Source organism: Aulonocara sp. 'chitande type north' Nkhata Bay, linkage group LG7, assembly GCF_057382095.1.
Source record: "Aulonocara sp. 'chitande type north' Nkhata Bay isolate Kocher_YH1m ecotype deep benthic linkage group LG7, A_spYH_male_GT1.1, whole genome shotgun sequence".
NCBI lineage: Eukaryota > Metazoa > Chordata > Actinopteri > Cichliformes > Cichlidae > Aulonocara > Aulonocara sp. 'chitande type north' Nkhata Bay.
Genome location: NC_141350.1, coordinates 58896244 through 58911029, shown reverse-complemented (window position 1 = coordinate 58911029; position 14786 = coordinate 58896244). Strand labels below are relative to the sequence as shown.

Sequence of the window (14786 nt, the reverse complement as noted above, 5' to 3'; positions counted from 1 at the left end):
TCAGAATTCTTTGCAATATTTTTGTATTTGTATGTATTTAGGATAGTTTTGTGTCTCTTTGTAGGGCAATTTATGCATCTGTGTGAATTGTTTTGCATTTGTGATTGTTTTTTGCCTCTTTTTTATGGCATTAGTTTTCGCTTTGTGGTCACTTTCTGTCTCCCTGTAGTCCTTTTTTGTAGCGGATCTGTCCCACTGATCCCCTGACCAGTTGTCTTCCCATGACCATATGACTTTATTCATTTGACCGGAAATCACACAGAGTGACTCAGAAAGCCTCGAGGGAAATCAGGGCTTAAAGTTGACCTATTCTTCTTTTTCTTGTTTTCTGTCATTTGCTACAATAATGGATGATCACATTAAATGTGATAGTTAGTTTCACGTAATTAGGCCAGTTTATGTTAAACAATGTGAGGCAAGAGCTCTATTTTTTATTATTTTGGATCTCTTTCATTTTGCTGGGAGCTGGTATCGTCGTCATCTGAGGCACACAGCTTTAACTGTGAACACTGAGCTGATTTGATGTTCAAATTTTCTGTTTGTGAGGAGAAGCCTCACAAACCCTCAGGAAGGGAAGAGCCAAAACCTTTAAATGTTTTAACATAAATAAGGATTATTTCAGAAAAGCTACTCTCCAAGTCCAAGAATAGAATTTGTTGTCACAGTCAACATGAAAAAAAAACTGATCCACTGAAATTTTAAAAAAGTCTCAATTTATAATTTTCCTTATTCAGAAAGAAAACCTGTGCTGTCTCTTTAAAGAATCCAAATAGTATTATTAATGATGTCATGCATAAATAAAAGTTCAAAGGTATATGTTAATTTGAATTGATGTGTAAGATATTTTCATTCTTGAATGAAGATTTTATTTGATGTTTTTTGTTGTGTTTGGTTTTGAATGTGAAGCATTGTTACTCTGCAAAGCTGCATTTGTCTGCAAGATGATCTCATCCTAGCTGTTCTTTGTTTCATCGAACCAGACAGCCAACCAGCAGAATAGTGGGGACATCTAGTGGTTTCTTTCTTTCTTTCTTTCTTTCTTTCTTTCTTTCTTTCTTTCTTTCTTTCTTTCTTTCTTTCTTTCTTCAAATGCAAAACCCCCCAAAAGCATGCGATTCAAACAGCACTATTGTTACATCAGGGTTACACTATTATTCCTCTTTCAGAATCATGTGAGATCCTGAGATGCAGTGTATTTTTTATGTCCTCTGCAATGGATATTTTACATCTTTTGAACTTATTGAGCTGCCCTACTAAGTCCCGATGTGCTCAATAAAGGATATCCTTGGCTTTCCAACGATATCTCACGTGTTTGTGTGGCCTCTTTTAGCTCAAAAGAGGCAGGAAATAACAAAAAAGGTTAAAGTGAAAGATATTACTGTCTTTTTTCATGTAATTTCAGGTGGCTTCAGGTTCCTAGACTCCGTAAAGATTTTCATTCAACTTGGATTTGAATTAGCAGCTTATTGGTGCGTCTGTTCAAGTCGACAAATAATGTTAAAACAAATGAAGCCACTGGATTTAAATCTGGATCCATCTGGTGGTTGAACGGCGCTCTAGCAGAGTCTCTGGACTGCATAGTAACTTTTCTTCTCTTTGACATAAGTATACAGAAACATAGCGTGGGCAACGGTCTGAGATACTAATATTATCAAATAAAATCTGCACTTCATTATGATTTCTACTTTAAATAGTGTGAAGGAAACCTCAGACTGCAATGTTCAGTGATTTATTGACACTAGGTAAGCAATGTTTAGTGTAAAATACACATTTTTATTGTTCAAACACATAACCATGTTACATTTGTTAAATATTTATAACTGGTAATAATTCAACCCCACTAGGATTAAATAACACACAAAGAATAAAGTGATAAATAATACAGAAGTGATACTTTAGATTGTATTACACATAGTCAGATGTTTATAACAAGTAATAAATTATTCTGTTCATCTTTGTCTGAGCATAAAAATTAGATTTGATTCATTGGAATAATTTAAATTATTGGATAAATTATGACATATTAAGAAACGTTAGATAATTCTAAAGTGCCTTATGATGCTGATGCTGTTACACAGCTGTCTTATGTAGGAATGTTGAATTTTTTTTAAAAGAGAAATCTTACAAAGTCAAGTTGTGCATTTGCTATACTGTAATATTATTGTAATACACAGTGTAAATTACCCTGAGGTACCACAGGAAAAAAAAGATGAGTTCCAAGAGTAAAAATAAATCTCATCCCTCCTCCTCGGCTCAGACACAGTGCACGCTCCTTTAGAGCTGCATACGATCCACCATCACAGTGTGAATTCTGTATCTGCTAGCAGGGCCTCTGTCAGTCTGTCTCGCAGGATCTCCTTAGTTGAGTAAAAAGGCAGATTCAGAATAGAGTGACATGTCAGGGCCTCAGGGAAGTGCTGATCACAGGTGCTGCTCTGAATTTGCTTGACCCGAACCTTCATATGGACCTGGTCCATGCCAAGAATTGGAGCTCTTCTATAACCAGTCAGGAACCCTGAAGAACAGCAGTGGAAGGAAAATCTTATTACAAACTTATTGTAACAAATCTTGTTACAATAAGTACATAGGGTTTCTTCTGACCTAGCCACTTCATTCTAATAGACTAGAATGGTTACAGCATTTTGTGATTTGTTTCTTTGCATTCACAACCCTGCGTTTTGGTTTCACATCTAGTTCTGTTCATTATATATTGTATTTCTTGTGTACTTCATGTCCCTGTGTCTGAGCTGGTCTATTTGTTTGTCTTGTATCCCTTTGTGTCAAGTAAGTTGTGATTCCTCAGTGTTTATCTGTTTGATTTTGAGAGCCTTAGTTTTCCTCTTAGTTTAGTGTTTCTAGTTTTACACCTTCTTTATTTGCTTATCTGGGTTCTGTTTCCAGTTAAAGTTTGTTGTATTCTAGCTCTCTTTTTATTTATTGTGCTTCCCCTGTGTTTAGTTACTATCTTTATGAGATTTTTGTTAGTCCTTTGCCTTGTTTGCACTGTGTCTAGTTTAGATTCCCTTGTCTCTTCCTGCTGTATCTATGAGCTGTTTTCCCCTTTTCTAAATACCTTGTGTAGAAATTGTCTGGATCTTCCCACGGTCCTTTGTCATGTCTGTTTTAGATCATGTCAAAGATTTAACTTTGACTATGAAGCAGGCAAATACTTTTACACAGCACTGTACATACCACAAGTCCTTAATATTGCCCACATTTTAATAACATATCACAGGGAAGATTTCAACAGTGAAAAGCTGTAGAAATTTGTCAAGTACTTACGAAGGAAATCTTTCCTCTGCTCTTCAGTTAGTTCGTCAAACACCTCCCAAAACATCTTTATGGTGGAATGGCGAACATGCTTCAACTCATAAACTGTGTTCTGTAGACAGTGAAAATTATTTTTTTGCAAATGAGTTGATAAAGTCAGGCACATACACGTACACAGGTATTCTGTTGCAGCTGTGAAACTACAGCCTGTGTCTGTTTGGCTGACTGTACCTGTTTGAACTTTTCCCAGTCATACACATCCTGGCCGACCAGCACTCCCTGCAGCTCCTCTGGTCGAAACAGCCTCACCAAATCCTGGTCACACACCAGGAAGAAGCCTCGCTTGAACTCCTGGAACACACTCTCCACTGATGTGTTGAAGGCATGATTCACATAGGCCTCCACAAACTCCTTCCTGTTTAGGAGGGAAATTTTTAAATCAGCAAATATTTCACCGAGACAAAGGTGCTGCAGATGAACCTCACAAGCACGTCATGTTTTATATGCTTACTTATTTTGACTTGTCAGTGGCTTTCCAGGAGTTTGAGGATCCAGGTCAACATCTATTCCATCCCAGTTTATCTGTAAATTAGTTATAAATCAGATGAGTTTAGCTGCAAAACCTGAGAATGAGACAGATTACTGATCATCTTCTATAGTAAAACACATACCCAAAAGTCCATGTAGAGATTATCCAGAACATCATCTTCATAGTTTAAGATGGTCTGCAGAGTCCTTTAAAGAAATTAAAACAAAAAGTTGTATTAAAAGAAGTTCAACTATGTACATTTTACAAGTTTCACAAGTTACTGTAACTTTTGACACACGACAACTTAAAATACATCCATCCATACATTTTCTTCTGCTTGTCCGGGGCCAGGCTGTGGGACCAGCAGCAGCATGTGTTACTGAAATGAAATGGATACTTACCGTCCTACAGTCGGGCTGAACTCCATCATATCCTCCAGTGTCGGCTCTAAACTGAGTAGCTTCTTGAACAGAACCAGTGGGAATGGTAAGTGTATGATACACTGGTTGTACAAGGCCAAGCCACACAGTAGTCCAAACAGGAAGAAGTTTCTCTTGCTCTCCTCTGTTGCCTGCATTAATAAAAGTTCACTTTGGTTCTATTATTGCTTATCGTTAAAATTTCAATCCTTTAACCAATTTTATACAGTTGGTGGGCTCAGTTTTAAAGTCTTACATTGGAGGGAAACCATGCCAGGGTTTTGGAGTCATTGAGCATGAACATCCCAGATTCTTCTGACACCATTTTAAGAAACAGGTGGTGAAAAAGGTCTCGTTTGTAGACATCTTTGGTGTTTGGGTCCTCATCAAAATAGACCTGCGAAAATATAAGAGTTGCAGAAGTTTTTGATGAGAACAGTTGCAGAAGAGTCTGGATATACTTTAATCATCAGGGGAAAATATTCACCACAAGTGGCTTCTTGCAGGCGCTGTGAGGAGCAGCTTCCAGCTCTCTGAAGGTGCCTTCGAAAAGTGACGCACGCTGCAGCCGCAGTTCAAAAAAAAATGGATTTGACTGAGGATTCAATTTATCAGGCAAACCAAAAGCCATCTGGTGCTGTCTCTACAATAGAGATAACAAAAAAAATATTTTTAAAAATTCTATTTCTCTTTGAATGACATTTTATTGAATACAGCAAGTCTTACTTCTTATAATGGCATTTATTTTGCTGTGCACTGGGGGGCAGCACAGTAATCCATAATAACAATGACTACTGCCTCACAAGATTACTGGGACTAAATTTGCTGATAGTTTCATAAGTGAAGAACAATATTATCATTTGACACAATTCCGGTCACCTGATGAATAATCTGTGTCATTTAAGCACTGCTCAGGTTATCAGGCTGCTGACTAATTAAATAACTCCTCCTGTTTTGTTTTGTTTTTAAATATTGCAGGTAGTGTAAAGCAAATTTGTGGAAGATAAAGCAGTTGCTTGGTTCAGGCTTAAGTTACCTGAGTGCATTCAGAATTCATGTCGAACACTGTTTTCTTTGATTGCAGATCCATCACGATTGGGAACTTGCACAGGATGAGCGGCTCAGCATTTGCATACTGAAATAGAAAAATCCACATAGATCATTTAGGTTTACCAACACATGAAAACCATTTCTTTGTAATATCAACATCAACATTAGGCATTGACTAAAAGTGACAGAATCAAAGATGAGAAGAATGGAATAACAAAGTATGACACAGTAGATTACACACAGACACACTACTTTAGACCAGAACATTTTACCTTTCGTTGTGACTGTAAAAGCCAATGTTGCAAATCCTCAAAAAGGAATGCTTCATCAGCTGACACACAAAAATCACTTTCTGGTATCCTTCGAGACTCTGCAACCCTGCTGTTGGCCTTTAAAGGAAACATTTGACTTTAAATTTCTTTTTTTTTCAGGTAAAATAACTGACAGATAAAGGCTTAAGAGGGAGTAAAATGACTGTTTTAGGATATTTATACTAACATTGTACATATATTGGAGGACTAGCAGCAGATGTCTGACTCCAGAGTTGCGAGGTACAGGTTTGAAGGACAAGATCTCTGATAGGGCCTTCTTCCACACCTTAACGTATCGCACCATGGTGGAGGGTGACAGCGAGGACCACCAGTCACCTGAAGCAAAACAGAGAGCAGATAAAAACTACATGCCATGAAGCTTTGAGCACTTTCTCACCTTCCATATTAAAAAGAGTATTGTGATATCATGTAGACAGCTGTGACAGTACCTATGATCTTAAGGCTTTCATTCGACAACCTTGCTACTGCACCAGCTACCGCCTCAGCAAGCTCTGTGCTCTGTTGCCATGTTTGTTTCTGGATTGCATGCAGAAGCTCATTGAGAAGAAGGTAGATTCTCAACCCCTCCACTCCAACTGGTTTCTGATCAAGGGAAGGGAGCAGGTGTAGCACAGCAGCCTCGATCTGTTTGAAGATGATTCCAAAAATCACTGAACAGCAGGTAGCTCCAGGTACATTGAATGTGGCTTTTGTTCGACGGTGTTCAGAGGAAAAATGCTAGGACTATATAGTCATTCTTTAAAAGTCAGGAAGTTCATTCAGTTAACACAGACAAGAGCAGTGCCTGGTCAGGGAGAGTGTAACCAGTTACAATCTGAAGTTGTCGAAAAGGTTAGCTATAAGGATACGTTCACTAAATGTGTCATGTGTGTATGACTGTCTGATCAGAATGTGGCCATGCAGAACAAACTGAATATCGGTTGCAGTTTTTTCAAGAACCGCTCATCTGAACACCACGAGTGAGGAACTGAAGTTCTGATTTGGATGCTCATCAAATTAAATTCTAGTATTTTATTAGTTTCTCAATCAACACTTAGAAGATATTTGTGTCTGTGTGACACGTCTGTACAGATTTAGCTTTATATTACTAGGCATTTATGGACAAACACAGATTTCTCAAATTATTAGTAAGATATTTATAAAATAACAAACAAACAAACACATAACTTTTCTTACAGATTACTTATGTATTCAACATACCTTTGCCCGAGCACTTTCCTTAGTTAACAGTTTCTTGAAAGCAAGCTGTGCATGGTTCAGGTTTAAGCCGTGGTACTTTGGTGAAGTTTGGAAATGTTTATCACCGCTAAGAAGAAAAAGAAGAAAGTCCATATCAAAGTATTGCACTTATCTATCTATCTATCTATCTATCTATCTATCTATCTATCTATCTATCTATCTATCTATCTATCTATCTATCTATCTATCTATCTATCTATCTATATACATATATATACATATATATACATATATATATATACATATATATATAGCAACTATAGCCATACTTTAGTTATTTCAGGCCCGAGAGACTAGATAGCCCACCTTTGAGATGAGAAAAAGAAGAATGTGGTGCACAGAAACTGTGTATTTACCTTTGCTCAAGGAAGCTTTTATTCAGACAGGATGCAGAGGAAAATGCCCTGTAGATTTCCCTGTGAAGATTTAATGTTTTCATTCCATTGCAGAAAAAATGAATAATTTGAGTCACAGAAACACCAGGCAAATCAACAAGCTGTGACTGCCAGTGCATCATACGTACTGTTTTTTCTTTTTCCATGGCTTTGAATCACATTCAGAGATCCATTTGTCAACCATGTCATCAAGACAGTGTTGTGATGCAATGCCACAGTTAGTCTTTGAACCCTTGTGAATGCCCTGTGAAAGAAAGCAGTGATTGTTTACATATTTACACCTCCTCCATTATGGTCTGTACTTTATGTGTTAGTGTCAGTACCTCATCAGACAAGCATCTTGCAAATGAACAGTTATCTTCTGCGAAGATGTTTCTGATTTTGGGCTCACCAGTGTCTGAAATGGCAGGTAAACACATCATTTCTTTCTCAGATACAGCAAATTCATTGTATCCTTAAATCATTAATAACAGAGGTGTAGTTACCCTGTGGCAGTCGAACAGGCAGTGGCACAGATGGATTACTCTCCTCTCGATGTCCCAGCTGCCCTTGATCCTCACAACCAAAGGAGTAGACCCTCTTGGATTCGGTCAGCACTAAAGTGTGATTCCTGTGTAGATGATAATATACTAAATATTTAGACCTAAAAACCATAGTTACACTTTACTAACTGCTTTCTTCGAGCACTGTTTACATCATAAATTTAAACAATATGTGTGTCGTACCTTCCACATGCAATCTTGGTGACCTTTGCCCCCCAGAGCTCCGCAACAAGTCGAGGACGCAGTTCGTTACGTAGTGAGTTGTGACCGAGCTGTCCGTGTTGACCGGAGCCAAATGTAAACACTGCACCATGCTGAGGAGCCAAACACACAACCACAGTGTAAAGTCCCACAGCCATTATTATTGTTTTTCTTCACTGTACTGTTACAATACAGCAGGTAGCAAAAGGCTCAGATAAAGAAACTGGGCCATGCTGTCCCAGCACCAGCTTACACCAATGAACAAATGGAGTATTTAGCAACCACATTTTTCCATTAGGAGCTGGTAGAAACCGAAGAAGAGTTTAAAGGAGAGCACTAAAAAGCTCCAGTTGTCTAACCTTTGTCAAAATGGCGGTGTGGTCCTGTCCACAGGAAATGCGCTGAGCTTTCTTCATATTCAAACACTGAACAGGAGCTGGTGTGTGTCTGTCTATAAGGAAAAGGATTGTCAGTGTTATTATGTTACCAGATTATAATGCTCATTAACATACAATAAAGTTAGGACATTTATTTTAAAGCCACAGTACCTTTAGTGTCTCCCAGCCCGAGCTGTCCACAGTCATTTCTTCCCCAGCTGAAAACACCTCCAGAGACAGAGAGGGCAAAACTCTGGTCTCCTCCTGCAGCGACCTGGATCACGGGGATCGCTGACAGTGATGGCACATGTTGAGGTGATCTGCAGACAGACTCTCTCGTACCCAGACCCAGCTGACCCCTGCAGTCCTGACCCCACGTATACAGCTGACCATCTGTGGGAGTTTATGAGTTCGTGATCAATGTTATGACAAGCCCATCAGTTGGATGGTCACAAACTGAGGGTGTGCAGTAAAATTTTTATATAATAAAATTTTATATCCTGGTGCAGATCCCAAAGTTCCTAAAGATAAATCTTTAGGAAGATAAGTCACGCTGAAGAAAGTTGATTACATTTCTATAAAATAATGCACAAGAAATTTCCATTTCAAATAGAAATGTAGACATGCATTGCAATGTTAATAATGTGAAAATTCCTGATGGAGAGTCAAGTGTGAAAATCAAGGATAATGTTTATGGAGGACAAAAATTAATCTCAGCTGCAATCCCAATTTATAAGTGTATCTTTTTGCCCAACCACATACGCTGACGGTTCAGCTGATACTTCAATCCCTTGTTTGTTTGATAGATAGATAAACTATGATACCATGCATGTATTAGGGATACATACCTGTACACACACGTGCCAAAGTAACATGAACTACATGAAAACAGACTATGATATAAAATTACATGTGTATTAAGAAGTGCAACCAAATGTGATTGAATGTAAGCTGGATGGGCTGACTCAGTCTGTTTTAATCATTTTTACTTGTCCATTTGTAGCACTTGCAGAATTCTACTGTACCTTTGGTGAGTGCAACGGAGTGCTGACTCCCACAAGCAACTTGAGAAACGTGTATGTTAGAAAAAGCTCCGAGTGGCCTGAAAAAGATGGAGCAGAAGAAGAGAACAGAGCTGAAAGAAGTCATATATATATATATATCTATACAAAATCCAAATATAGGCATTGTCCTAGGACTAGGAATACTAACAATGGTGCTACCTACCTACCTGCCTACTACTACTACTAACTAGAAAGTGCATTTTCTGAAGAAACTGCAGTGTGAATGCTTGAATCTGAATGTATGCACTGAAATGAATTCATTGCTGAATTTTGAGTTAAAAATTTTGAATGAGATGAAAAATACAGAATTTAACCTGAAAACAAAGGTGCTGAACTGCTAAAAGCTGAAGGTTACACAGAAGGAGGAGTTGGAAAAAAACTGAAAATGTTTTAAATGTAAATTAGAAAACCCTAAGAAATGAGAAAAGAACATTTAGAGTCAGAAAACATCTGAAAGAATATTAAAAGGTCATATTCTTTGAATCACTGAATGACTAAAATGTGATCCCTCCACTTTGATCCACACAGTTTAAAAAGTTTAAATGCCTGAGCTTTGAAAGATACGGTGTTGGAAAGATAACAATAATGGCGACAATTTGAGGGTAAAATGATGGCTGTAACACTGTGGACACAGCAGCAGTTGAAAGAGAAGTGTTTAAGATGAATCTTGGTACAGTGGCAGGCAGAGCTCGTTAAGCAGGCAGGTGTGAGCCTGGTTGCTATAGTGACCGCACCCAATGGCTCCATACACACGTACACAGACATGCGCCTCACTTTTGCTGCTTAAAATGAACAGAAAAGTCAGGCCGAAACAAATCGTTCCCAAATGAAAAGTAAAAGTCGTATTGACAAAATTCTTTCACCGTGAGCGACAGCAGCTTCTAGTCTACCTAATTCTCAGTTTTCATGTCTGTGGAGTTTATTATATGGACGTGGTGACAGTGGAAAGACACCATGCTCTTCTGATTTTCAAACGAACCTTCTGAGCCATTTTAACATTAGAGTCTATGGAAGAGTTGGAGGGAGGAGGCTGTGCATTGGTGACATTTACGAAAGAACCATAACACCTAGGACAATAGTAAACACATTGGATGAAAGAGGACAGCGATGGCTACGTTTTGAGGGTAAAATGGTGGCTGTAGAGCAAACGCTGTGGACACAGCAGCAGTTTTAAAAAAGATTTTAAGATTAATTTTTTTGCTCCTCTCACTCTAGCAGTTGAGCTGCCTCACTCTAGCCCCAACATTCCGTCCCATACACACCCATTATAAACTCTGAAACGGCTGAAAAAACATCATGAAACTTAAACTGGAACTGAAGAAAAAGTATAATAGATATTGAAAAGATAAATACAAGTTGAATAGTTGAATGTCTTGTCTTCGTTTTAAAGTTTGAATGGTGGCTCTATGTCAATGTATGTGGAAGTAGTAAGAGTTTAAAAATGAGTAAGTTGAATGAGAATTTGAAGGGTTTCCCCATTGAAATACATGGGAAATTTTTGTTGAATAAAGTTGAATAAAATTAAAAATATAAATGTTAAAAATATGAAAAATAGAAGCAGTCATGTCCAAAAGAATAGGAATCTAACGGTGTTTGAATGGTTTTTCTAAGTTGAACGGTTTTGAAGGAGTTAGATGCCAAAAAACGTACGGAATATATAATAATAATAAAGATTCGAATAACAATACTGTGAATGCTTTTCAAGCATTCACACTAATAATAATAATACATAATATGACTTTTTATGCCAGTCTGTGGAGCATAATCTGTACCTGGGAGTGAAAGGTGGGTGTCTCGTGTCCACACAGAGAACTTTGCCGCTCTCAGACAGCAGTGCGACCACATCATCGCCACAACTCACAGCCTCTATCTTCTCTTTGTGTTTCACAAACTCTGCAGATTCACAAGCCACAAACACAGCAGGTGTGAGTGGACACAGTTCGGTTAAATGTAGCAGAGAGTGAACTTGTTAGTGACACCGATACTCACTCTGCCTGCCTCTCGCTCTTCTCCCATCCTCGCTCTCGTTTATTTGGATAAAAAACGCGTTTCCGTTACTTTTAACGAAAGCCAGCACGTTTCGACCTGCCGACAGATCCGCGATGTGATAGCTGATGTTTAAATAATGAACTCCATCATCAGTGGTCGTGCTGTCGGTACCGGAGCCGTCTTTCACGTAAAACCCGCGCTGACAGTCCTCTCCCCAGGAAAACATGTTGTCGTGTGTTTAGGAGCAACAGCTGATCCTCACTGTGTCACTCTGCAGTCTGTCAACAAGAAACGAAACTTACCTGGAAAACAAAACTTAAATACGGTGTGAACAGCGTGACGAAAGGAAACAATAACACGAGTCAGCTGATCAGTTAAAGTAAGGAAAGCGAAAGTGAAACTGATGATAAATATGTCAGACAACGAAAACGAAAATTGTGTAGTTATGTGGGTTTCGTTTCACACGCAGAGAAGGAGGATTCAGGACTGTTAAGGAAGAGGTTGTATTTAAAAAGTGAGTGAAGAAAACTCGAAAATAAATAAATAAATAATAAAAGATCCCAGCAAACTCAGTGGTAAAGAGTATGTTTCCGTGGTACAGTGTGGGAAATGTTAATAATGCTGAGAGATGGGCTCACATTTTTACTTAATAATCTACAAACTACAAACAAACTACAGCATGTACATTATCATGTGAGCGTGAAATGTATAAAGTAGTAAGTAATACAGTTAAGCTAAAGTGTGTTATTATGCTCATTTGTGTTAGTCTTCATACTGTGTAATCATTCTTAACAGGTGGGGTTGCTGGGAGTGCCTGAGGTTATTAAGGATTTCAACTTAAATTAAAGTGATACTGTGCCAGGAGCAGGAGAAAATGGAGAGTCTGGAACAATCAGAAGCTTTTTGCTTGCAGGGATTGGTTAAGTATACACTGACGTCATTGTGTGAAACGTTGTCCTTGTTTGATGTGTAGTATCAATGCAGACGTCATTTGGACATTTGCACTCTGTGGAGGTGGATAAGTGTAAGACATGCAAATGAGAGCTTGTAAATTAATTCAGGATCAGATATATCGACTGCCATAGACCATAGAAACAAGGGACATTTCTTGTTTATACACCACTTCGAATTTAGTCATCACAATTATTAACTCTTTCTTTATTTCACAGCTTGTCTTTTGTTCTTTCTTCCTACCCTCACCTCAAATGCCCCTGGCCTTGGTTCCCTTGCAACTGCCTGGAAATCAGTGCTATATTACAGGAGACCTTTTGTACTGTCCCTTGTTTTCTATCACAGATATATTTTCAAAATGCTGGTTCCCCCACCTGAACATAGCCAAAGTTTAAAATAAATGTCTGTATAAATAGCCATGGCTTGGTATGATGTCAGATAGAGCAGATATGGTCAGATATGGAGGCTCCACCCACCGACTGCTCAAACGTTTTGCTTGTGGAGGTAGCCAACCAAAAGAAACTTGGTTTAAAACGAAAAGGTTGGATTATTTTGAACATTGAATCATGCAAAGCTACTTTATCAGAGTCTAGGAATAATGCAGTTTATTTTGAAAACAATATTTTTTTCTTCCAAATTTTGACCAATTTCCTTTCCTTGGGCACAGAGGGTCTCTAATCCAGTCTTTTTATCCCAGCAGATCCACATGAATCCTAATTAAAACGAGTCCTCCCTCCAACATCATTAGATTCTTTAAAAAGCAAAACCAGGTTAAAAAAAGCAGGGAGTTTTAGCTCATGAGTTAAAACGGTGAGCTATGAGTTAAAATGGTGAAAAGCATTTTAAGTTGTGTGACGTATGATTCACCAACTCAGGGGATTTTTCTTCTTTCTTTTTTTTTGACCTGCTGAGTGCAAAACAGCCACCGCACTACCTGCTGCCACTCCTCCACTGGCCACAGGAGCTGCAGCTGCTATTCCAGCTGAGGTGAAACCAACAGCCCCCAGGACAATAGGAGCAGAGATCACTGCTGTACCTGAGACCAGGAAGAAACACTTGGTGACTGGGTGTGTAAAGCGCTTTGGGGGGACTAGTAAAAGCGGGACAAGTGGGAATTTGTCTGAATTTAAGAGAAGATGAATAAAAGTGAGGAGTATTTACTACATGCTTTGGGTGACTAAATGGAGGATGGATAGGTGACGTGAAAACACTACTGACCCTTTATACTGAGCCAATAGCTCACACACTTCTATTAAATCTGTCTAAAGAGCCAGTAATCACAGAGGATAGATACTGGAAGCAAACTGAAATGTTAGGAGGAACTAAATCACACATTACAACACCAGTGGCAGCACCCTGCTGTCTCACACATCGGGATCACGGTCCTGTTGAAACGGGCTAATCGCTAAAGCTCACAGTTGCATTCGTCTATACTCAATATGATCGAAAAAACTATTTTAACAAACAATTAAAAAATGAAGAAGTAAAAGATCTACTATAGCCAAAAGAAGACCATTTACAGACTATAGCGCTGTGAAAAAGTATTTGCCTCCTTTCTGCTTTCGTATCTTATTCCATATTTGTCACACTTACACGTTTCAGATCAATACATTTATAACATTAGACAACAATGTCTAATATTAAACGGCAGTTTTCAAGGGAAAAACGCTATCCAAACATACTTGGTCCTATATGAAAAAGTAATCGCACTGAAAACCTTGTGTGTCACCTCTGACACCAACAACTGCAGCAAGCGTTTGGTGCTAGAGGTCACATTTGGACTCTGGACCTCTGGGGAGTGTGCAGATGATCTCATTACTGTCTAAAAATCCAAGGAGTGCTGAATCATTGAAAAATACACAGTAACAGGTGTGTAGCATCGCTAACTAGGTAGCAACAAGCCTCTAACACAGTGTGTGTATGCTAACGGCTAATCTAGCAAACAAATGAACAGAGTGCTTTTAAGAGGATAAGATGACAAGCTGTGTGTCTTTTTTATAATGACCTGCTTGAATTTACCTTAATCCAAGGAGTGGTCAGTGTGGGGAAATCTGCCATGAGCAGATAAAGTGGATGAGTGGGACTAGGTAGGTGTGCCGAAAAGAGGCAACAAAGCTGACGCTGAAGACTGTGGTAAGAACATAGTGGTGCTGCCAGCAGGTTTCCGGTTAGCAGGAAGACTTTGGCACAGTAACACCTGCAACATTGGCAGTCCCATTTTGTGAAAGGCAATAAAAAATAGCTAGGTTTCCATGTGTCATTTGTGTGGAACAATACTGCACAAGAAGCTAAACAGATATTTTTTTTAAAAAAGGAAGAAAAATGTTGAACAACAGAAGATAAATGTCCTTTTTTTCTAATGTCAACTGGCCGGCTGTGTGGTGCACAGCATTAAGAGGCCAGCAGTCAGACCCCAGAGTTTAACGGC

General features: G+C 38.7%; 1 protein-coding gene across 1 annotated transcript; it reads right to left on the bottom strand.

The window, feature by feature from the left end:
- Positions 1 to 1784: 1784 nt before the first annotated feature.
- On the bottom strand, positions 1785 to 14499 carry LOC147326414 (putative E3 ubiquitin-protein ligase HERC3). Its single transcript, XM_086301664.1, has 24 exons — positions 14378 to 14499; positions 11408 to 11685; positions 11191 to 11311; positions 9380 to 9456; positions 8526 to 8747; positions 8337 to 8428; positions 7960 to 8090; positions 7720 to 7844; positions 7558 to 7631; positions 7363 to 7478; positions 7196 to 7255; positions 6801 to 6906; positions 6029 to 6224; positions 5767 to 5915; positions 5541 to 5657; positions 5255 to 5353; positions 4706 to 4861; positions 4475 to 4615; positions 4201 to 4370; positions 3942 to 4005; positions 3782 to 3852; positions 3502 to 3685; positions 3283 to 3382; positions 1785 to 2515 (listed from the first exon to the last, which is right to left on the bottom strand). Exons 2-24 carry the CDS (start codon positions 11631 to 11633, stop codon positions 2298 to 2300), a joined length of 3015 nt encoding a protein of 1004 aa, XP_086157790.1. The 5' UTR covers positions 11634 to 11685; positions 14378 to 14499; the 3' UTR covers positions 1785 to 2297.
- Between the last annotated feature and the right edge of the window lie 287 nt (positions 14500 to 14786).

What these genes read in the sequence shown, in the direction of transcription:
- LOC147326414 (XM_086301664.1), bottom strand. Translation starts at nt 11,633, where the DNA reads ATGTTTTCCTGGGGAGAGGACTGTCAGCGCGGGTTTTACGTGAAAGAC. An exon ending in CTCCGTTGCACTCACCAAAG is followed by an intron (nt 8,748 to 9,379) that starts GTACAGTAGAAT and finishes AAACTCCCACAG; the next exon opens with ATGGTCAGCTGTATACGTGG. An exon ending in TCCTCCAATATATGTACAAT is followed by an intron (nt 5,658 to 5,766) that starts GTTAGTATAAAT and finishes TTTCCTTTAAAG; the next exon opens with GCCAACAGCAGGGTTGCAGA.